The sequence below is a fragment of the Apaloderma vittatum genome, unplaced genomic scaffold (assembly GCF_000703405.1).
Source record: "Apaloderma vittatum isolate BGI_N311 unplaced genomic scaffold, ASM70340v1 scaffold4625, whole genome shotgun sequence".
Lineage (NCBI taxonomy): Eukaryota > Metazoa > Chordata > Aves > Trogoniformes > Trogonidae > Apaloderma > Apaloderma vittatum.
Window position 1 is genome coordinate 82298 of NW_009718618.1, and position 23785 is coordinate 106082.

Below are 23785 nucleotides of genomic sequence, written 5' to 3' on the forward strand. Positions count from 1 at the left end.
AGAAACCTCCACGCTTTCTGGCTGCTGGATTCGTGCAGCAGTTCTGTAAGTGGGTGTTAGGGTGAATAACCTCGGTCTCTGAAGTAAAATCCCCCGCCTCCAGTTGAACTCTGGTAGCGTTTTTCCAGGCAGTGTGCTGTGTTTCTGCCAGGTTGCTGAGATACTCACTTCGCAGCCCTTATAGAAATCCGAGACAGTTAATTTTTGTTCTTAAAGCTGGCACCGTTCGCTGTGGCGATTAATCACGTGGCTGTATTTCCTTTGATTTTATGTATTATTCTGTGCTGTTGAATGGGGATAGTCTTACACAAGGAAAGAACAACTTCTGGCTTATCCTGAGAAACAGAACCAGGCTATCCTTTGCCGATGATAAACCATACAAATGAGACCTCCACATACTTATCTGTTGTTTTTAACCTTTACACAGAAGGATAGTTTGCAAGCTGATCACTGCAATGCTCTTTGGTCACAAGGTCTTAAGGATGCAGATGTTGGAATAAGTGGGACGTGAAAACACACATATAAGTAATTTTCACAATTTCTAGATAGAGTGTAGAGAAACTGGCCCCGACTTTTAGATAAGTTCACTAAATCTGAGAGTCTCGATACTGAAATACTGAGTTTGGTTTTGGAGGATGCCAGAACATCTGTCTGTCTCCACCGTGAGCTGCAGTGCTGCTCTTCCCACTCAGTCCCCATGGGTTGCCAGGTCTAGTCGAGAGGTGGCATCCCTGCCCAAAACAGGGAGGTTGGACGAGATGATCTCTAAGGTCCCTTCCAGCCTAGGCCATTCTATGATTCTATGATTCCTCTGCAGTTCCACCTTGTAGAGAAGCCTCAAGTTACGCAAATGTAGGGAATCGTTTTGGAAGTCAGGCTGAGCTCCTGCAGCAGGCAGAACGGGAAATTGTCCTTAGGGCCTTGTTCCTCTTTTTCAAGGTGCTCACTGGCAGAACCTGAGCTGGCCATCCCGTTCTCCATGTGGGGCTTTAACATCGGTCCTGCCAAGATTTCCCAAGGAGCTGGTACAAGTCAGTAACATGTGACTAAGACCTCCCAGTTCCAGATATTTAGTTTCCCTGTCGGGCTGGGACTAGGCAGTCTGGACCTGGACTATAGCACTAGCCACAGCTGACTGTCATTTCTTCACTCTTACCATTGTTACGGGGGCCACGCAGGCAGGTTTATCCATTACTTGTGTTTGCGTCGGGAATCGGGTTAAGGGTGAGAGTTTGCACATCTTTTAGAAGTCTGTTTAAATCTTACTTATTCCTGTTTCTGTAAGGTTTGTGCCTCATTTCTGAGGCTGGGGAGGGAAGACTTCGCTGCCAAGAACTGCATCTACAAAAAACCCAGTAGGTGGCTGTGGGTAGCCAGGAAAGATGAGAATTACCCTGTATTTGAATTTTTTAGAGGTTGTACTTCAATTGCCAATTTGTTAAGGCAAGTAACTAGACTTACAGCCTCTGAAAAGGACATTTTGTTACAAAAGCATAGCGGTGGGCTACTCTTGGGACCACGTTTTTCAATAAAGGCTTTTCTCTACACGTCTTAAATGTAGCCATAGAAGTGTTTGCCAGCTACCGGATTCTGACACAGCTTCTTGCCATTTTACATGGAGCAACAGACACAATATTTTTCAGCATAAGCCTTTAAAACCCAACTGAAAATACAGTAATTAAGTAGAACGTTACTGCAACTGTAGCTAAGTACACCTTCAGTTTGGCAGTAGCAATGACATTTGAATTGGCGGGATGGGGGAGTACATTTTAATAAACATATGTACGTGCTGCTTCACATATATTTGCGGAGCAAAAATTCACGCAGCTACCTTGCAAGTCCGGAATGGGATGTATTCTTGGACCAAGATAGCTTCTACCTAAGGCAGGAAAGCTGTAGGACTTGAGTATTACAGTGTTACGGGCAAGGTGGTAAAGATTCAAAAAAAATAGGTAAAGAGGGCAGGAAGGGAGATCTCGTGAACAAGAAGAGGGAGACTTTTCAAGCCAGTGACTGAATGAATGGTGGCGTAATTCCAGCACTGCAACGGAGAGGGGATCGAGGAGTATTTTGCAACCAGTGTAGAAAAGAACGGCAGAAATCAAAGCTATGGGTACGACTTCAGTTTATTAGAAGAGGACAGGTTAAAAAGAAGGGTACATTGAACTGTAGGACCTTCAAACTTTTAACATTAGGGGTTGAAAACTAAGTTTAGGACCACTGAAGGACTGAGAAGCTGTCACTCAAGGTCATGCAGTGACTCAGTGCCAGACAATGGGATTGCATAGGATCCCTGATTCTTAATCCGTTGCCGAAAGCTGGAAGTGACATGTCAAATTCAGTTCACTTCTGTACTTCGATTTTGTTGTTCTTTAATTATGGTAACTTTAAAGTCAAAGAGAGAAACTTTTCAAATAAAATAATTAGCAAATAGTTAAAAAATGGTGCTCTTTCATAAATATCTGGGGTTTTCCTTTTCAATGTGGTAAATAAATGATCTGCTTTCCAGAAGTGTTGCTCCTGCCTGCTTAGCAGCTGAGAGCTGTGAAGTGCAACACATCTAAAATTTTAAATAATTACGCTTCTTTGGCTACAAAAGAGCTTTTCCATCCATTAATAACGAGAAAATTAATGTTGGACCAGCAGTAAAACAGATTAAACTGTATACCCCTTTGGATGCCTGACTGCACCTTAAACAGACCTGAAATTCCTCTGATTATTTAAATGTTCTATATTGAAATGTGATGGTGGCCTCGAGTTAATAGTTAAAGAGATTTAAATTGGAATGTCTCTGCAGAAGTCTCTCCCATTGATCAGAGCAAGTGGGCAGAAAAAACATCGTATTTGCTTGTTGGGAAGTGTTGAGAGTATTTCACAGACTAACAGTTGTTTTATTTTAGTTTTTCCTACCTGAGGTATATACGATCAGTCTTTCATTAAGCATGTAGATTAGTTAAGGTTTGGAGATCTCTTTTACAGTGGCAAGTACTGTATAAACTGATTTATTGCAGTCCTGGTGTCGCTGCAGCCTTCTCTGTGCTTGGACTTGGGTAGTGCCTGCAACTTTCTTCTCAAGTTTGCAAGATCAATCTCCTTCTGGAACATCACCTCCCTGGACCTGTCATCTAGAGCAAAATGAGCTGTAGTTGCTTAATGACAGAATAATTCTTTGTGGTTTTTTTTGTTTATTTTGCCTGTGAAGACAAATGTATTAAAATTAACGTAATGGCACCGTATGTGATGAGTTGCAATTACCAAGATTTTGTCTCTATCCCATGTGCTGGACCAGAAGGTGCGAAATAATTCACGATCTAGAGCTTGCTGGCCTTGCGTTACGGTTTGTTTGTGAGGGGTGAGTGTCAGCGGTGGAAATTTTTTAGCAGCAGAAGTGTAAATAAGAGAACTTTACAGGGAGAAGAAAGTCTGGTCTGTTTTAACCCCAAGTACGCTGTGGCTGACAACAAACAAATTGTCTCCTTATGGAGATGGGCCAGGTTGACATCGATGGAAATCGATTTTGCCCTCTCTCTGGCACATTCACCTGATTGTTATTCCAAAAAGAGAAAAACAAGATAATACGTCTCGGCAGTAAAAATGTGCGCCCTTGAGGTTGGGGAGGGAGAAACCCATCCCGATCAAGTTTTAGTAGTTATTGGCCCATCAGCTGTAGCCAGTTGGTGTTTGAAATGGGTGAATAGCTTTTTAGGATTTAAAGCACACCCCTGAGCCATCTGTTGGACATGGTAAATGTCTGACAGTTGCCGTACATCCACCCTGAGTTCCAAATATTCAGATTAAATAAGTAATTGTCCCAAGTGTGATGCAGTGTATAGAGATCTCCAGAGTACAGCCATAGCTAATTATTTATTCACCATTCTTTATTTTTCCTTCTCTTTTGACTACCTGGGTGGGGGTTTTTTAATTTATTTTTCAATATTTTGGATGTCTTTATGTACTCGTGTTTATTCTGTGGTGAATTTTGTTAAAATCAAATTTTCCTTGTTTAGTTAAGTTCTTCCAAGGCCAAATTTTGTAACTGTGGCGTATGTGTTACACTGGGAAGTATACATGGGCTGAGCAGCACTAATATTTGTCTGTATTTTGGTGAGCATCAGCCTCAGAGAGGAGTTAAGTGCATGTAAATAAAGCTGCTCTTCACAGGTCAGGTCATACGTTTTGTAAAACCATGGACCATATAAACTTCATCACACCTTAACAAGATCCGTACGGGACTGCTTGTGCCCGGGGAAGGGAAATCTGCACAAGCGAGCGGGCGGGAGATGGGAACGCTGAGTGAAACACGCAGGGACTCGCTCTGGAGCAGCTGTAGGTCAGCACGTCGCTTGAAAACCTACGGTGTTAACGTTGCGGGGCATCTGTGCTCAACTTTAAAAACCAACGTGAGTCGCTCAGTCGCTGCTGGTGTGAAGGACGTGTTTGCGCAGCGCCTGCGCGGGTTTCTCTGTGGCTCTGCGTGCGTGGAAATGCAAGAGCTGCATTCCTGAACAAAGGACATCCATGAATGTGTGTTTCCTCCGTGCAGATGTATGCCTGCTTTCCAAACATCGTGCCCTCGGCGTTTTTAAAGCCAGTCCAACGCAGCTTGAATGTGTTGAGTTCTTCTGTGTGTAATTACAGAATGACATTGTTTTGGAGGGCGGAAAAAATCCGCTGCGCCTCTGAAAGATGGCGTTATTTAAAGTCAAGTTACTTGTGAAACCGAAGCCCAAGGTGAAATTGTGTGTACCTCATTTGTATGCGTCTAACAAACGACTGTGCAATTAGGGAGGTGTTATAAATAGGATGTGGTGGAGATGCTTCGGCTGCTCAAGTTTCCTCGATTTTATAGCGAGTACCCAACCGAGATTTGCTGCTCTCTAATTTGGCCGTTCGGGCTAACCAGCTGACGCCTAGCTGAAAAGAGTTATGTTCCTACAAGGCCACAGAAGCCCTAGTATTCAGCCTCGGTCTCCTCCGGCTCGCGGAGAACTCTCTGTACCATCAGCAACTTCAATCCCAGCCTTTCGGCCAAGCCTCATCTATCAAACGCGGGCTGCGAGCGAGCGAGAGGAAGCTCCCAGATAAACATACAGCAGCGCCTCAACTCCTAATCGCTCGGGGCTTCCGCTTCCAGGCCCTATAATTAGAAGTCCTTCTTTTCCTTGTATTCCCAGTTGACGCAAATGCTTTTTGTGGCTTGGCACCTCATTTAGGGCGTGGGCTTTTTTAGTTTATGGCCAGGCCAGAGTCTGGTTTAGTCTTCTGATACTGCATAAATAGCTCTTAACCCACAGTCTACATCTGTACTCGTTTTTCCTTTTATGCATATATTCTCGGTGTTTTTTTAATGGTTCTGTCCTGAAAGGAGCTCACTGTTGCCCAAACAGAACGTGTGAAAAGTCGGGAGCTGTATGTTAGGACAAGTGTATCTGTCAGGTAAAACAAGGCTTTGGTGGTGTCTCGTTTTGTTTTTCCGTCTAGGATATCTGTTCCTTGTAAACTGAATTTTAATCATCTCTGTGGACTTGAATAACCACACAGTAAAACAATCATTAATTTAACCTAGCTGCACCCCTCCTATTATGGATAAGCAAAATCAGATTTTTTTTTTGCAGTGATGCATACTAAGTAATATCTGCTTTACACATAAATTTCCACTGAGTTCTGTGTATGCAAGGCTTTCAATTGATTTCAGATGTTATCTGTTAAACAGGGATTAATGCCAGTTTGAAAAATAAGCAGGAAATCCTTGAGAATTATTCACTTTTCATCTGTGATGATTTGTACATCAAGTACATCACAAGAGAAAACATTTTGGACTGAACTTGTGACAACTTTAACCAATATTTCCATCTAAACAACTTTTTTTTTGAGGAGGGTAGAGCGTCCCAAGGCCTTTTCAAAAGGCGAGTTGATGTTTCCTGTGCTTCAAAGTGAAAGTGAGATAATGACCGAGATTGGAGTTCAGGTTTCTCTGCTGGGGAGGGATTTCTGCCGGGGAGATGGAGAGAGAAACGAAATGGCTGAGCTGTAATAATTGAAACCCAGCGTTGTTCAGCGTGAAGAAATGAGAGCTGGAAAATACCGCACCAAAACCTGAGTCAGACGTTGTAAAACATCCCTGATTTATTGTTCGAATAACAGTAGTAAGAAAGATATTTAAAAGCGCTGTTTTATAAATACACATTCTTTCACATCTGTGGTGTTGTGCTTGGGACTTCTGTGTTGATACAAGTTCTGCAAGTATGTGTTTGCATTTCAAATGCAAATGTGAGTATGAAAGGTCCTCCTTTAATTTACTGAAAAATAGGCGCTAATATAAGCAAAGGGCCTGTTTTCCCTCGGTTTTTATCTAATAAAATGCATTTATTCCAAACGGTGACAGGCAGCAGGACTGTAGGTTAGCTATGCAAAACGGCCAGATCAGATACCACCCATCTTTCTGGTTTTAAGTTGATTCCTTTCCACTCACAGATGTCTTATCTTTCACCTCTGTATTCCTTCAAGTTAGCAAAACCAGAAAAAAAAAATTAACTGATGACTAACCCGATCCCCCCCAAAAAACCCCCCAAACCCCCAAAACCTGAAGGCAGTGCACTTTAATGTGGACCCAAGAACTCCGTGCATCATCTGGAACTGATCAGAGCTGCAGAGACAGGCACATTGCACGGCTGCCTTAGTTCCGTCCCCGTGTGCTCCACCAAAAGAACAACCAGGTAACATCAAACGCTCTGTGGATTTGCGTGATGCGCTCTGTCACGGATGGACCCAACTGAGGTCTCCAGCAATGCCCTGCTCGGGTTAAACAGAGATTACAGACTTGGAAAGAAAAAAAAATAAAATCTTGGTGAGGAGAAGGGTGAAATTGTATCATGTCTGTGTGTTGCGGAGTTTATCGCACCGTCCACAGACACCGGCGTTTTTCACCAATGTTGGAAACGAGATACCGGTTAGCTAAACAACCCATAGATTTGATAGATAACACAGTATGGTAATTCCTGTGTTTTCACTGGCTCACGATTATTACGCAGCTTTCTGTCTCCAGCTTCCAGACAGATTTTTGGCTCGTTGGAAGTTTTTTTTTTACGATCTTCATTGCGCTGTGCCATGTGATGGGATACACGTGAAGAATGCTGTGCTCAGATCGCTGGGCGCACTCAGCTCTGCGTTTGTATTTATAAAACACTTCTAGCACTTTGGGGGAAGTAAAATAACATCTAGGTTTGCTGAGACCGTCTGTTCACTGCTGAGAGAAGCCTTCTATATTCAACTCTTCCAGCTTCTCCTTCTCCAAAAGTCCTTTCCATCTGGAATAAGAGAAAACTCAAAAAGACTAGACGCACACTCGGCTTCTATATAACGCTATCTAATGCATGAGGAGAGGCAAACATGGGAATATAGAAAATAAATCCTTACTGTGTTAAATTAGATCTTTTGGAATATGCTTACTCCAGTAATAGCGGCAGCCTAACTCTAGCACACAAACCCCTACTTGCTTCCAGGTTTCTCCCCTGGAAGTGCTATATATTATTGAGGACCGCACACTTCACTAGAAGGGAAGTGTATTCTGTGATGTTTCAGAACAGAATTAATGCAAATGGTGTGCATAATCCCACACTAAAGACTTGGCTGGCTTGCACTTGAGCAACTGTAGCTGTATTTCCTATCAACACAGTCACTACAAATCAAGGAAATTGCCAGTTAAGCCAACATTAACATCCAGACCAACCTCAGCTCGCATGCCTTACCGCCCAAATGTAATACCCAAATGCACTCACGGATTTCTGAGCTCCATAACAAACTCTCTTTCATTTCTAACACTCGGGATCGGAGTAACAGCCTGTAACGGTAAAAGTATGTCTACTGGAGGGAATCTTGCTGAGGTCAGATGTAAGATTTTGCATTGGTGGGATTTCGAGGAAATGGATGTGTGCAGGGTGGGTGGCCTCGCGCTCTGGCCAAGCCCTGCCACCGCCCGTGGTCAAGCTGAGACGGGAATTTGTGGGCAATTTTGTCTCTAAACGCAATTGCGTTGCTATTCAATTTTGTACCTTCCTACTGGTGGGCCTCGAAACCTTGGAAGGATTTGTTTACCTTCCTGATCGTTAGTTTGTGCGAGCTGCAGTGAGGAGAAAGCGAGGCATCCGCCTGTTGGTGCTCACAGGAATTCTGTGACGATGCTGCGTGAGCCTCTTTGGAGGTTTCAGGGCCGCCACGTGTGCTCACAGAGCTGCTTCGGCCTCGAAGGAGGAGGGGAGGTGCCGGGCAGTGACACCATGCCCAGAAGGCCAAGACTTTGGCTGCTGAAATTTTTCTATTTGGGCTTACGGGAAGGGGGATTCCAGGACTGCCGTGGAGGGAGGACTCTCAGGATATCCATCCAGAGATGTTGGAACGGTGCTTCAATCAAAAAGTTGATTAAACTTTACGCTGCTCAGTACACAAAAGGACTTTTCCCCCCCCAGTTTAATTCTAAAATTTTCAAAGTGAGAGCTTTCAGACTTGTGTGTGCATGATTAGCAGCGGTGAGCAGAGGAGGGAAAGCTGAATCGTGTGTAAATAGGCTGTGAGAGCAAGCGTTTTTATGATAGAAATAAGATAATCATTTATCCTTTGAATGGACATTGTGTAAAAATGCGGAGACCTAAGTTCTCTTCCTGAAGGATAAAAGATTTCACTTGTGCTTTATGCAGAGAATCAACACAACAGAGCTGATTGTCTTTAATGCATGGGTACTGTGAAAATTATTTAGAAGGCACTTCAGCTATTAAGCTGCTAAGTTAAACTGATCTTAATTAAATGGTGGAGGATTACCTTGGATGAAAACTTCTCAAATTTCCTTGCTAAGTGTGGTAATATGGATATTTGTATAGAGAAAGGTGAATGTGAAGTTTATTTTCTGTAGTCCTAAATTCTGCCATGATGCCATACTTTTCTTAAATGTACAGAAGTATTTACTTTTTGGTATAAAAATATGAATTTTGATGCCAAACTGACTTCAAATATGTTTGTAAGTGTTTAAAGACTGGGTTAGGGACTGACACATCTTGGGAGAAAAAAGTAAATAGCACATGTAATTCTGCTGATCTTCTAATTTAATAATTTCAGTAGATCCATCAGTGACCTATTTTCAATGAAGTTAGTACCTAATTTAATATTTCACTTAAAAGCTCTCAACTCTGATTTGCTGCCTATCAAGCAATAAATCAGGCAGTTTCTCTTATACACATTTATAAGAAAGATGCTTCTTCAGGATTGGGTTGTTTTGGCTGGGTTTTGAGAATATCTCTCCCAAAAATTATTGTTGTGGCAACATCAATCTTTTTATACTGGCTCTTTCCCAGTGAAGAGCATTTTGGGGTTTTGCTCTAACATTAATCACTTCAATGCTTCATAGTGGTCACACGAGTTCTCAACCTTAGTTAGAATATTCCCAGATTTTTCAGTTGGCTTTTACAGATTTGTGCTGTAATACTGACGGTGTAATACTGTTAATGTGATTTTGGTTGATGTTCTGATTAATTTTTAGGAAGTGAATCCCTTTCTGTTCAGTAATTTTCTGCAACTGTTTTCTTTTGTGTCCAGAAAGCAAAATGTAAGCCACGCTGGCTTTTTTAGGTAGACGTTCTTAAGTCTTCTTTTGCAGTGATTAATCTCTTGTGCTTTTGTGTTTCTTTTTTCTTTTTCTTTTTTTTACCCAGGGATGTTGCTGGTCACTACTGACACATTAGGCCATGATTTCCATGTTTTTCAAATACTGACACATCCTTGGTCATCATCACAAAGTGCCGTCCATCATTTGTATACACTTCACAGGGGAGAGACTGAAGCCAAAGTAAGTTAAACTATTTGCTGAAGAATAATCCCCCGACACCTTATACATTTTGTGTATGTTGGCACTTTAGTGTTTGTTTCAGCACACAAAGAGCCTTTCTTATATTCTAGCCACAGAAAGGATAAGAGCACAGCGTTTAACCTGGACAATAATAAATTCTTGCCCTTTACAATGAGGTGCTGTCAGATTTATTCCGTTATGACACTACCCCCAAAGAGCCCAGATTATTAGCTGTGTTTGTACTTAACCTTTTCTCATGTAACATGTTAAACATTTGTCTAGTGCCCATGAAGCAACTGTCAGGGTTTGCTGCACTTTGGTGGTACAAGCCAATGAAAGAGCTGAAAGAAGAGTTAATCAGACGTCTCTGATTAACTTTCATCCATGCTTTGGCAGAGTGGGGGAACCTGTTGGAGACTACAGTGAGACAGATTTAACTTCCTGGTTGAAAAAGCCTACTCGTAAAGACTCAGGACTAAATGAGGCTTTTAGCATAAGATGAAAAATTCTGAAATTATATTTTAAAAAATGCTTGGTAAACTGATTGCCTGATAAAGTGGAAACAAGCGCGAGAGATCACGTCTGCTGCCTTGCTGCGATGGAAGCAGTGCAGCGTGTTATGCCTGAATCCTTCACTGCGATGCTTTTAGGCATCAGGAGAGCCTCACCTCTGCAGCGTTGAGTAACTGTGGAAGAACCTGTTTTAAATACATAAATAAAAATGTCACCACAGGGTAAGAAGTGAGTATTGCACTTGCTGATGCAATTACACACTGAAAGCACGGACTTGTGACAGTCTGGCAGACGTAAACTAGTGTGACAGAGAGAAGCCTCGGGCGCTGTGATTATGACCCCAACACTGGGAGCGTGGGTTATTGTGGTACCGTGACTGTAGCTCCTGCAAACGTTTCTTTTTTTCCTCTGAGTTGTGCGGTTTGCCGTAAGTTTTTGCCTTACCTTTGTAACAAGTACCACCTGAAAGCTTTATTTAATGCAGTAGTGCTTGGTAATGTCTCCATCTGCGTGACTTTAAATTACTGGTAGCTTAAATACTCTAAAGCTTTTCTGCTCCCGTTCTGGAAAAGTGTAATTACTATTATGGGCAGTGGTTTACTATAGGAAAGAATAACCAGTCTGGAAAGTGACAGGAAATTAGGAAAAACTGTCCATATGGGATAATATATGTAGAATCATCGACTAGCCTAGGCTGGAAGGGACCTTAGAGATCATTTTAATCCAGCCTCCCTGTAGTACTTACAAATAATTTTTATAGATGATAAAAAGGGCGTTGAGATCTGTGTGTATACACATGCTCTGGCATCTGTTTGAGCATGTGCTACAACACATTTAATGTTTTGGAGTTGTTTTTGTTCTACTTCCATACAAAACATGGGAAATATCCTATAATCAATATTGAAAACCAAAGCACCAGACTCCAGTCACTAGGAACAAAGATGATGTTCTGTTTTTTTACAGCTGATAAATTTGTTTTCAAGGCATACACTGGAAACCAAACATAACACGATTTAGAAAATAGACCTTTATTGATGCGTGTTTTGGGGGATCTAGTATTAGCATCGCTGTGAAAGCGTGCATTAAAATTCCCAGAATCAACATAGTAAAGTTTTTTCCTAGTTTGCCACATAGTTTCCATTTGGGATGTGAACAGTATAGCTTTTGGAATGGTATAAAATAGAGAAAATTCTAGCCAGTCTGAGGCGCATTGATGGATTTCACAACTCCCTTGATGATTAAACCATCCAGCAACAATATCGCATTGGTACCCGTGATTCTCAATACACATCTATCATTTATAATTTCTACAAACTCTGATGGATGGTTTTCCTTTTTCTTTTGGAATAACAGCACTTGTAGTTCTTTAGTGCGAAGAGTCGTATGTGATGCCGTTCTTTTGTTCCGTGAATTTAATGTGTGAGTAGCATTAGACAGAAATCTTGGAGACCGTTCAGTTTAAAATTCTCAGTGCAGACATTCTGAGGCACACACTGTGGAAGCCTCTGTACCTCCCTTCTTGGGTGGAATAGTATTTATACATTAGCAACCAGCCTTTTTTTTCTTTTTTTTTTCCCCCTCTCTTGGTTTAAAGCTAATTGCATAAAGCCCAATGGTCTTAAAGGTCACCTTCTGTACTGGAGCTATAAAAAGTTCTAATTTGTGTTGATGGACATGAGTGATTATCAGTGTCAAAATTTGTTTAGCTAGGACCCATTATAAGTTGTTTAAACGTTATCATTATGCCCTTTGTAGATGTGCTGTTGTAATGCCCATACTGAAATCATCTGCTCCGTATGTGAGGTTCTGGCCAATAGTGCTTCACCACGCGTTTTCCAAACGTGTGGGAATCCTTCTCTCACAGTCTGACACGTGATTTCTCTTTTCTTACTTTTCGATCAATAAATGTCTTTCTTGCAAATACTCCCTACTGATATTATAAGAGCATTTAGTTCATGGACAAAGAACTGGTGTTCCAGTCTGTCTGAGTTGTAATTTCACCCAGTTCAGAATATCAGCCTTGGAGCGTCTCCTTTCGCAGAATTTCCATTTTTACCTTGTCTTCAGTGGTGGGAGGGCAGGGCAATAGCTTGATTATTCCGCGTCTGTCTCCTGAGAGAAGGTGGCAGGAGGTTCCCTTTGCCATTCCTGTACGGCAGCATCTCAAGTGGATGGATGTATATTAAAGAAGCGAGTGTTGTGATTTAATAATGGTGTTTTCTCATTGATCTGCTGCAATCAAGCAGTGTCTTAAAGTCACCCACATGTCCTTCTGCTGAGTCACAGCTATGAGCTGTACCGTTACTTTGACTTACTGAAACTAAAGAATATATCCTCCATCTTGCATTTATTTTTCCAAATTCTAAACCAAATTCAGGCTTTCTGCAGAGCTGAGAAATTTCAGTCTAAAAGACTGTTTCTACCTTTTCCTGACCATTTCTGAAATGCAGAGGCTGCTTGGAAAGACATCTGTAGGGGGTAAGACAGAAAGAGGACCTCTGTCTCATAAGGAAATTGGGAGGGCAGTGACCATGAAAGAATGTCAAGTGCTCAGATACTTCATTGATTTGAGTGATGAGAGGCCCAGGGTCACAACAGGCAAAGTTCTTTTCTGCAAATAAAGATAGAAGTCACTGTTTCGGTCACATTAAGTGCCACTTACGTTTTAGAACTTTTTCATTTTTAATTTTTTACTTTGCTTAAGAGAACAAAACCAGCATGCTTGATGCACTGTGTTACCTCGTGAAGGTTCACTGCAAGTGCTGGTTGTATTTAACTGTCCCAGAGAGAGAACCGAAGCTCTCCAAGAATCCACACTTGCCCAATTCAGCTGTAAACGGGAAGAATGTGAATGTGCCTGTGGTGCACATTCTGGTTAAGGATACATTTTCTTGTCCTACAGCTCTTGCATTGTAAATCAACACTCATATTTTTACCCAAGAGCATTTTGGGAGGTTTTTAGTAAAGGTATGGCATGTTCTGAATGGAGGAAGCTCATTTACTTGCAGATGAAAGTGAGGCTGTCACCTGATGATCCTTTCTCTTTGATCTGGAATTGTAAACAGAAAAAAAAAATATCCCTGAAAACAGTATTATCTCAACCTAGAACAAATAAACGTAATGATAGCATCAGTGGGCTGGTGGCCAGGGTCCTCTGTAATCTTTTACGCTGTCAGACTTCTGTTATTCAGACTCTTGAGCCGCTGTTGTGAGTGACTTCAGTCAGTGTGGGTAAACACGGGGAACGATAAAACATTCCAGCGCGGGCTGCCACAGAACATGTGCCATTTTACGCTTTTGTAGGGAGTGCAAATGTTTTTGTGCCGTGGTTTCAGAGAGGCTGTTCAGGGTTGGGTCATGTACCTTGCCCAGGTAGTGAAACGTTGGAATAATTTACAAACATTTGATGTAAACCTCCATGCTTAATAGAAATTTCTTCCCATCTTTTGCCCTTTGTTTCTGAGAGGAATCTGGGGACAGCCTTGAAATAATAAAGGTTGATTTAGGGAAGCTGGTCAGTCTTTGATGACAGCAGACAGTAAGAAACTGCTGCAATTAGAAGGAGCGTAACCATTTTGAAGATTAGAGCTCCAAGCAGAGTGGTGTTTGCAATTTCAGTTATTAATAGAGAGCAGCTTCTCTGGCTGAAGGACCCTACATGAATGTCTGACGTTGTTTTTCTATGAAACTGAAATCAGTTTTGACAACTCGAGGAGCCAGAGTTGGGTCTGTGTGGGTCTGATAAATCATATTATGTAGTCCGTGATTTTATTATTTTTTCATTTGTGTTTGTTGCTACATCATTTCCTTAATTTTTTCAACCAAAACCATTCAAATACAGACCAGTTTTCTAATTTATTTCGACCCTTGCCTCCTCAGTACTGCTGCTCTTCCTCATTGCTTAATGATTCTGGGGTTTTATTTCTGCCATCTCCCTGCACAGCGTAATTAAATACTTAAGTCATGTCCTTCAAATAATCGTATGTTTTCTCTGTGACTTTGCATAGTTTGTGTGAAACTGGGTTAAGTTCCTGTTGCAGTAACGCTAGTCCTGCTTTTTGTTTCACTTCACCCGTGAAGTTTAGTTGAATGCAGCAAAACGCACAAGAAAATAAAGGTTGTTTCTGACGTGACTCACCACAACTGAAAATGGAGCATTAGGGAAAAAAAAAGAGTCCTTTGAAGATCTAAATGCATTTTAACAGTTGTTTCTTGTAATCACTATGAAAAGACGTGGTTCTGTGTTGTGAGCTGTTGAATTCTGCACACTCCTCGGGAGTGGATTTGGCTGGGAGACACCCAGTGAAGCTCCTTGTCCTCTCTAAGACAAGAAGTGCCAGTCTGCATCTGAGCATCGTGCGGCAAGTTAGGGTAGTGTTAACTTCGAGAAGCCCTGAAATACAGGGGCTGCCTGTGGGCTGTCGGTCATTCCCAGGAGTGGTGGTAAACAAGGTCACTGCCTGTCCCATGGGAGGGCTTGTGTAATCAGCCCTTCTCCCACTATCCCGTTTTAATCACCGGCTTTTAAAATAAGTTTTCGATGTGCTGCCCTTACTTCTGTTTTGTTTTCTTGCAGTTATGGCTCAAATTATTTTTTCTTAATCTATTTTGTGAATATATTCTTATCAACATTGTGTTTAAATGTGGAGAAGCTGCGGGAATAAGAAAGAAATTATAGCAAAAACTCATAAGATATTTCCATTGCATAAAATAAATGAATGTGTGTCAGCCTTGAAGCCTTCGCTTCAGATTATTTCCTCCAGATTTTCAGAATATCAGAAATAATTTTTTGATCTGTGCAGTCTTGAAAGCTGATCTTCAGTGGAGCTGTTGACACATGACATGTCCTCATGTGACTTCAAATGTTAAATTACTGTCTCACTCAGGTCAGACTCTGAACACAGGGCTACGTTTTCATTCCGTTTTCTGGAGGATTTTGCACCGTAGTGTTTGAAACACAGGGAAATAGGATAGTGGAGGTGGAAAAGAAGCATAGGAGAGGAGTAATTGAACTGAAAAAGTAGTTGACTGAAAAAAGCTGTGGAGGTTAGAAGGGAATGCTTCGATGGAAGCACCTGTTAAGAAAACCTTGCTCAGGCTGTTATTTCCTTTCCATAGAAGCCCTGCAGGATTTCTTTCCAAGTCATGCTAACGCCTGCCAGAATCATTGAAAGAGTCATTCTGGCTGATAGGAAATAGGTGTATTGTCCCTGATTCTGAAAACAGTATGGATAATTTTGTGAGGGTACTGATTTTTTTTTTCGACTAAGTTATCATATTAATACAGAGAAGAGTCAGTAGTAGGCACTTATATAAGAAATGCACCATGTCTGGGCAGCCAGAAACCCTTCTGGGATTGACAAGTACCGTTGAGGATTCATGGAGCACGCTGAGTAGTCTGTAAAAGATGGACAGAATTTCTTGCAGACCTCCTGTATGACCGGAGTCACACAACACCTGGTTTAGACATGGGCGAACTGGAAGAAGCGCGCTGTTATCCTTACAGCATTCTGTGCTTCTTGTAAGTGTGGGCCAGAAAATGCTTTGGTGTTTCTAAAGAGGACCCAGAAGTGTCCTGGGGTTTCACTGAGACTTCGTGATAGGCAAGAAATGTAGCTCAAAGTTTAAAGAACCCGACTGCTCACAAACTACGAAAAAGAAGTGGTGGTAAAGCACTGATGTTCTCACCAAACTATTTAGTGTTGCAGTTTAAAATATCTTAAGGATTCCTGAGCTAAGCAAAATCTCAGGTCTATAATTCTCTTTACTAGCCCAGACAGATGAGGATAGATAAAATTTTGAAATATGGACCCAAGTATAAAATCTGATGTTGACCTTGAGCTATAGAATAAACTTTGCATCGTGAGAGATGTAGTGTACTTTGTACTTTATTAACATACATCTGTAAACACTATGGGGTCTTGATTGATCTTTGGTATCTAAACATTACATCATAATTAGCAACAAATCCAGAAATATGTTATAAATACATGAAATAATAGTACATTAACCTAAAGGACAGCAATAAATTGCAACGCTTAGCATAAACTTGAAAACCACTAATGGGCCACTGTGCAGTTTGTTTATACTGTAAGCAGTCAAGATCTCTGTGCAGTGTAACAGCGTGGTGCAGAACAGCAAGCCCGAAGTGATAATTTATGTTGGTTGGTTTTTTTTCATGGACACACAAAGCTGATTTTTTGAAGTCATTTCTGACGCCGCTGTGATGAGCGTTCTCAGTTATGGGCTCCTTTGCATTGCACAGATGGATTTGTGCTGATTTGATACGGGCACATTTAATTCATGCCCGGGTATGGAACTGGAAATACTCTCTGAATTAGCTTCTTGAGCTGTCTGTGGCACAGCTCCTCATCGGCAATCTGGGAAAGGCGAATGAGGCCGTTTCTGAGACTGGTAGGAGGTACATTGAGTTGCTGCATGTGTAACGGCAGCTTCCAAAATACTTTTGTCACGGCTGAGCCAGGGTTCATAGCTGCTTTCCTATAAATCTTAATTCATTTTACACTTATCTATCAATACTTTTTTTTCTCTTTAATACTGAATCGTAAAAAAACTCTCTTGTTCTCTGCCTTCGTGGTTTCAGTCGTATTGTAAGTCATGATGGCCATGATGCCCACTCCAACTGCAGCGAGTATTTGTGATTGTTATTTTAAAGAGAACGTTTTGGATTACGCTGTTCCAAACTTTCTTCCTGAAGATCAGGAATACTTCTTTCTGTATAATGTTTACACTGAGAAAAAAAACATCCTGTAATGTTTGTTTCCTCGTTTCTTGGCTCATGTTGTCCTATGTCGGCGCTGTTGGATGTGTTTTTAAAACAACCTAATCCTGAGGATGCGCACCGAAAACGGAGTGTTCGCATAGAAACGTACACATGTCTGTTACACGTTCGCGGGGAGATCTGTGAAGTCCCTCCGAGCTCGTTGGGTGTCAGGGGAGAGCGCTCTTCTGGAAGGGAACTGCAGAACAGGGCAGAAAAGGCTTCTGTGGGAGGTAGAGAGTGAGAGAGCAGAACAGCGAGAGGGAAGGAAGGGAGAAGGTGTTTTCTCGAGCCCGGGACAGATAGATGGTTTTGGAGATCAGGAGGGGAATTTAAAGCTGGATCTAAATGGAATACCAGATATTTGGGAGACGATGATGTGCTCAGAGGGGTCACTTCTAATAGGAGGCCGGTTAGCTCAGTCAGTTGAGCGTAGTGCTAACCACGCCAAGGTCGCGGGTTCGATTCCCGTTCGGTCCCCATGAGTTGTCTGATCTAGTTGAGAGGTGGTGTCCCTGGCGGCAGGGAGGCTGGATTAAAATGATCTCTAAGGTCCCTTCCAGCCTAGGCCATTCTAGGATTCTATTATTCTAATGACAAACATGGCTGGTGTTTGTGTTATTAGAAAGTAATAAATAAAAAAAAGGCCTTTGGTAGAATAGGAAACATATTCCAGAAGCCTGGATGACTTTATTATATTGGTGATCTTTCTGTTGTGACCGAGAAGGGCAATCTAGGTGCGGTTCATATGACTGATTTTGACCAGTAGAATTCGCCTCTTTACGCAGCCACTATTTCAATACTCTTGGTGCCATACTTTTCCTCCGACTCCACGGCTTTGGGGATTTTTTTTTGGCTCTCTTGGGGATTCTTTTTTTGGCTCTCGTTAATCCCTGTGGAGGTCTCTAATCCTTTTCGAGCAATCTATTAAGGCGAAACACTTTGTAGGCAAACAAGGAGCTCTTAAGTGCTGCGACTTTATGTCCGTTAATACCAGAACTGCTGAAAGTGCAAAACCTGTCAGGTTTTGAAGAGATGTTGAGCTGTATCATTAGGAAATCATTTGGGTATGTCACTATAATCAAAACGAGCAGGTGCATAGCGCTGGTTTTCAGTTTATCTCTGTAATGCTGATGAAGCATTTTGTGTCGTGACAAGTCTGTCAGGCAAATATCTTGTCACGAGTCACGAGACTTGAAATCCTTTTTTTTTTTATCTCAAAGGCTTCAGGGCTCAGTTGGAAGCGTGCACTTTGATGAATACTTGCTGCTTTTGTCTGGAATAGCTGGAGTGCATTTCTGGAATATTTGTCAAGATTTTATCAGTGTTTACTCCAATTTGAGTACCTAGTGTATTGTAAAACTGGCTTCAGTGAAATCTTAAAGAATTTTATTTAGTTTATGCTGTTTAATAATATAATGAAAACTAATCCTCTGTCTATATGTTTGTTTGCTGTGTTAAATCCCACTTGCATACGTGGGTCCTTTTACACAGCTTTTACCTTTAAAAACAGTTTTGGAGGAATTGGTTTAGATTTTTTTTTCTATGATAAATCATTTTAACCTAGACTACTTGTTTTCTTGAGTTGTCTGCCAGTATGGAGTTGGGAACAAACTTTAATCTCTCTTTTAAAGCATTCCTTCAGGGACAAGAATTTGCTTTCCATCAAAGCGTTGTGTAAAGTACACTTAAAAGATAATTAAATCCTTCTGGACTTCATGTCTGAGATCGATGCAAGGAGTAACTATAGTGGGAAGTATTTAACTGTATTTTTATATTTGCTTCAAGACTGACCATTTTTAGCTAAAGTAAGACTTGTGTTTCTCAAGTGACAGGTGAGTACTCGTGTGTGTAGGATGAAACCTAACTGGGGTCTTTTCTGGGACCTTACTAGCTGATTAATAAAGTTTGTTATGTGTAAAATGGAGTGGGTTTATATGGTGAAACTGCTCAGGTTGTTCAGTTTCTTTTTGACAAAATTTTAAATCCAAAAAAGAGCATAGGTCTGGGGATACCTGGGTGGATGGTTGTTCTCCTGGTAGTAGCTGAGTTAGCGACTATTATAGATGGCTTTTGAAAACTCTGGCTGCTGATTTTTGGTTTAAGTTATGTAGGACATGGTATTTCTGTTGCCTTAAAATACAGTTTGGAGTGCCAGTATTTGTCAAAATCAGGCCCAGTGGTGAGATCTTTCTCTTCTTCTCATCCCTCCCTTTTCCTCTTTCTGGGTAATCTCTAAAAATTTAAGTAAACAAGCAAATAACAAAACATGTAATTGGAATTATTTCCCCAACCCCTTTTAGAACTAAATTCCATTTGAAAATTACACCGAGCGCTTGTGGCTTTCTGTAGTACTTTGCAGCATGTTTTGTTTTTCTAAGTTCAGGCCTGTTGAAAAGAAAAATCTCAGACTGTTTTGAGAAGTACACGAAAGTTAGAACTGGGTGTTATTCTGCAGCTTATAGATGTGCTGAGTATTTACTGAATACTAAGCTCATTGAGATGTATGCAAAATTTCAAGTTATTGCCTAAACCTAGGGGATTTTATCCACAATTCCAATTCAGATTTGTGCTTGTTTAAAACGTCAGAGTCTATTCCCTTTGTTACACGTGTGTACATTGGTGACTACGTTCCCATTTCACTGCTCTGTTTTCTAGGTACAGGATATCTCCTTCAGCCATGACTGTCGTTGGGTTGTGGTCAGCACTCTTCGTGGCACGTCCCATGTTTTTCCAATCAATCCTTACGGTGGCCAGCCCTGCGTCCGAACACACATGTCTCCCCGGGTGGTAAATCGCATGAGCCGATTCCAGAAGAGCGCAGGCTTGGAAGAGATCGAGCAAGAGCTGACATCTAAGCAAGGAGGACGCTGTAGCCCTGTTCCAGGCTTGTCGAGTAGCCCGTCTGGCTCACCGCTCCATGGTAAGTCCTTTTGGGTTTTATTTTTTTTTCTTTTTTTTTTCTTCTCCTCCTTATATTGTCGAGAAACCTTTCCCCTTGGGTCATTAATGCCAATGTCCTCTAAGATGCTTCAGTACCTGCTGTGTAGCTGCCTAACTCGAAGATACCTTTGGAGATGCTGACCTAAGGATCTTCATGGTCTTCCAGCTTGATGTTTCAGGAGTATTTGCTACCAGCCTGAACAACAGGAACATTGATCTTACTGGAGATTGCAAGAATTGATTAGGTTCATTCTGTTTGCCCACACAGTTTGTGCCACTAAACAGAGAGTTTCATAAAATAAGGTGCTGCAAGTCTTGTGCGAAAATATGTAGTATATGCAGATACTGTAGGAATGAGCTAACGTATAAATACTTTGGAAAGATAATTCTGGTTTTGCAACTACTTAAGTAAACTGTGCCGTCACAGATGTGTTAATCATTTCCACTCTCAGCTGAAAGTTTTGGGGTGTTTAGGTTTGAAAAATCGTCATTGTCCCAGGTTCTTCAGTGTTACCGTTGCTATTCTTTTGGCCCTTCTCTTTAATGAGATCTGTATTGGAAGCTGCTTTGTTTAGCTTCAGGACTCACTCCATCCTTACTCCTCCTTTCTGTTAGGTCACAGCTTCCTTTGAAGTGAAAGTTGAAATAGCAGTCTGGGGCAGCCAGCCACTCTTTACCAGGCCGAGGGTATTAAAAATGGCCAGGAACAGTCCCTCTTCCCTGCTCATGAGTGGGATTAGAAGTGCTCGTGAAATCCCAACTGTGTGCTGTCACAGTCAGCATTTCTGCTGCTATAGAGAGAACCTCTGTGGGATTTCTGAAGCAAGGGAATGTTTTTATGACTAATTAAGGGATCCAGAGTTGTGTCAGAAGCAGCCTCTGTATTTTCTCCTTTCTTTGGACTTTCCTGAACAAAGTTTTCTGCATAGCCCTTCTGGAGCCCTGCTCTTCTGCTTGGAGGCCCTGGAAGGGACCCAAAACGTGATCTGTCGTTTCCTCCTCCTTGGAGGCCTATCTGGACCGACCATTTTACTTTCTCTCTCAGCGCTGTGCAGCAGCTCAGCATGTGAGGCTCGAAACAGGCTGGGGAGTGCTGTAAAGGTTTACTGTGGCACATCCAATCCCTTTTAAGTGTTGACATCATGTAGAGGAGAGGAAGGAACTATCAATTTGTGTAGCTTTCATCCAACCAATTCTGTTTTCTGTCAAGGGAAATTGCAGTAAGTTGTTGCCTTTACAGTACTCTTAGGTACATTTGAAGTTCTGAATAGATTTGACACTTCTCTTTTTTTATTTTTTTAAGAAGAAACAGCAGTTTTGTTTGCTCTAGGATCCTCAAGGGTGAACAGATTTTCCTAGGCAGGAGAAAGACGTGCATGGACGAGGTACCGAGAGAGAAAGGGAGGAGCATTTGTGGGAGTATCTCAAGAGTTTTAAGGCTTCAGTTTTGAAATGATGGTCTTGAAATACAATAAATCAGATTTTCTCAAAGATATTTGTGCGGTCATCATTGCTTGAACGTTAGCTCTGTTTAAGCAATTAGCTCCATTAGAAGGCTGCACATGGGCACTGAGAATTAAAGCAGGAAGGTAATTTCCCTTTGCAGAGAACTTCATGCAGATTGTGCTCATCCTTTTCTCACGCTGTAGGAGGTCTGGGACACGTGCTAAGACCGTGTGTTGGTGACTTGCAAACCTCCGTAAGATTTTCCTCTTCTATCCTTTGCAGTCTAGAAAAGTGTCAATAAACGCTAAGTTAGCAAAGCTGCTGTAAATCCTTCTAATATTTCTTTTGCGTTACAACAGCATTGCTATAACCTTCGGCCAAATGGGCAGATTACGGTGAGCGAAGTGCTCGCTTGTTATCTTCTCTTTTGATTAGCCGTTGTAACCTATTGATGTTAACTTGCGATTAGCTTTTGTTCTTGTAAATATTTTCAGGGTTCAGGCCTTGTAATATTTTTCTCACTTGTTTTTCAGCTCCTAGTTTCAAAATGAAACTGTTTGCTATGTATACAGTAGCGAGGCAGTCTGTTTACATTTTGTTGGGGTACTCCAGGAGCTGTTTACCCACCCAATGTAAGCCTTTACTGGGGGGGGGGATGATTTCATTTCCAAATGAATCATAGTTTGGCTTTGTTCTTTTTAACAGAATGAAGTAAACTGTTATGTAGAGGATGATATTTCCTTTGCACCTTTTATAGCTAACACGGATTTTGTTTGGGTTATTCTGTCTGTTAACCCAGCAAGGTTATATTTTTGTCATTCGGTTGGGTTGCCAGCGTGCGTTGTCAGGACTATCTGAGTTAGGTTGGGATCCTTTTATGGGCTTTTACTATTATAAGACTATTACGACATCAGTTAGTTGTGGGGCTGAACTTGAGGGTAGAATATGGCCTCGTGTGACCTTTTTACTTGTATAAAATGGAGTTTATTGTACTTACCTGTCTCACAGGTACTCTGTGGATTAATGGACGAGTAGTAAAAAGAGTTCTCAGTTACGCAGGCGTATCCCCTGTTATGTTCAGGACATCGACATGTGAAGAGCAAGGAGCTTTTAGCAGTAAAAATGCAATGCTTTACTCAGAAGATCGAAAGCTGTATATAGCTCTTATTATTTTTATTCTTCATATTAAAACTTACGGTATGTTTTTATCATTAGTTCTTGCACCACCAGTAAGTTAAACTCTCTTGAGCTTAGAGATTTTCTGTTGTTGACTTCAGAAATTTCCAGTATCAGAACAAACAATAGGGTAAGTTAAGCACGCGTTGGACCTATAGCTACGCATCCACGCCTGCTAAAATCATTCAGTAATAACATGATACTCTCTGATTTTGTCTTGTCATTTTGCTGGAGATTGAAATATTTATTTGGATGGTGTAGTTTTGCAAAAAGACCGTTCATAACACACAGCGGTTCTGTTTCAGATTTAATATCGGTGCGGAATTGGAGTACATAAATTTAGAATTACAAAAAAATAAGTTGTTCCCTGTACATTGCATTCAGGCTTTTATTTAGCTCTTTATAAATATTTTAATATAGTGCATTTTTCATTGCAAGATCTTTTTTTAAAATTTAAGAATCAAAAAGATTTTCTCTCACTTTTCCTTTTTTACAATGGCAACATGTTTAAAATCCAAGCATAAAACTAGAAGTTTGATAAACATGCAGTCTGAGATGCTTTGAATATTTCCAAGTTACTTTTCACTATTTCCCAGAGTGAAACTCCTTTTACTAGAAGAATTCTTATGGGAAAGCAGAGTTGAAAGGACTGACATCATCAGCCCTTCCTGAAAAACAGATTGGTTTCCTTTAAGTAACACTCACTTAAGAAACCACCTATTTAGAGAGAGGCGGATAAAAATAGTTTCAAAGAAAATTAACTGTATAATAACTTAAAGCACTGGAAGGCGGTTCCTTTCCAAAATTTAACTTGAGAGCTGTAAACACGGGTTGAAAACAGTTGTTAGAAAAGTCCCTATTAAGCTTTAATTTTTCTCTGTGTAAACTGTAGCTTCTCTCTCCACAAAGTAATTTTTATGAACATGTAGAAACGGCCAAGCAAGCTCGATTTCTTAAAAAATTGACTTGTAATGCTTCTCCTTGTGCATCATTGCACGCTGCCACTGCATCACACTTGGCGATTTTTTAAAAAAAATTATTATTTAAACGTATTTTCAAGTGATCTCTGGAGGTCACAATCTGTCCCCAGC

At 41.1% G+C, this 23785-nt stretch overlaps 1 protein-coding gene across 1 annotated transcript in view; it reads left to right on the forward strand.

Moving 5' to 3' along the window:
* BCAS3 (breast carcinoma amplified sequence 3) overlaps positions 1 to 20052 on the forward strand; it is a gene marked incomplete at its 3' end in the record, with an annotated part of 101478 nt that extends 81426 nt beyond the window's left edge. Inside the window, exons 13-14 of the mRNA XM_009870305.1 lie at positions 9702 to 9835; positions 19788 to 20052. Coding sequence (XP_009868607.1) covers positions 9702 to 9835; positions 19788 to 20052 — 399 coding nt within the window. The remainder of the gene's footprint in view (positions 1 to 9701; positions 9836 to 19787) is intronic.
* Between the last annotated feature and the right edge of the window lie 3733 nt (positions 20053 to 23785).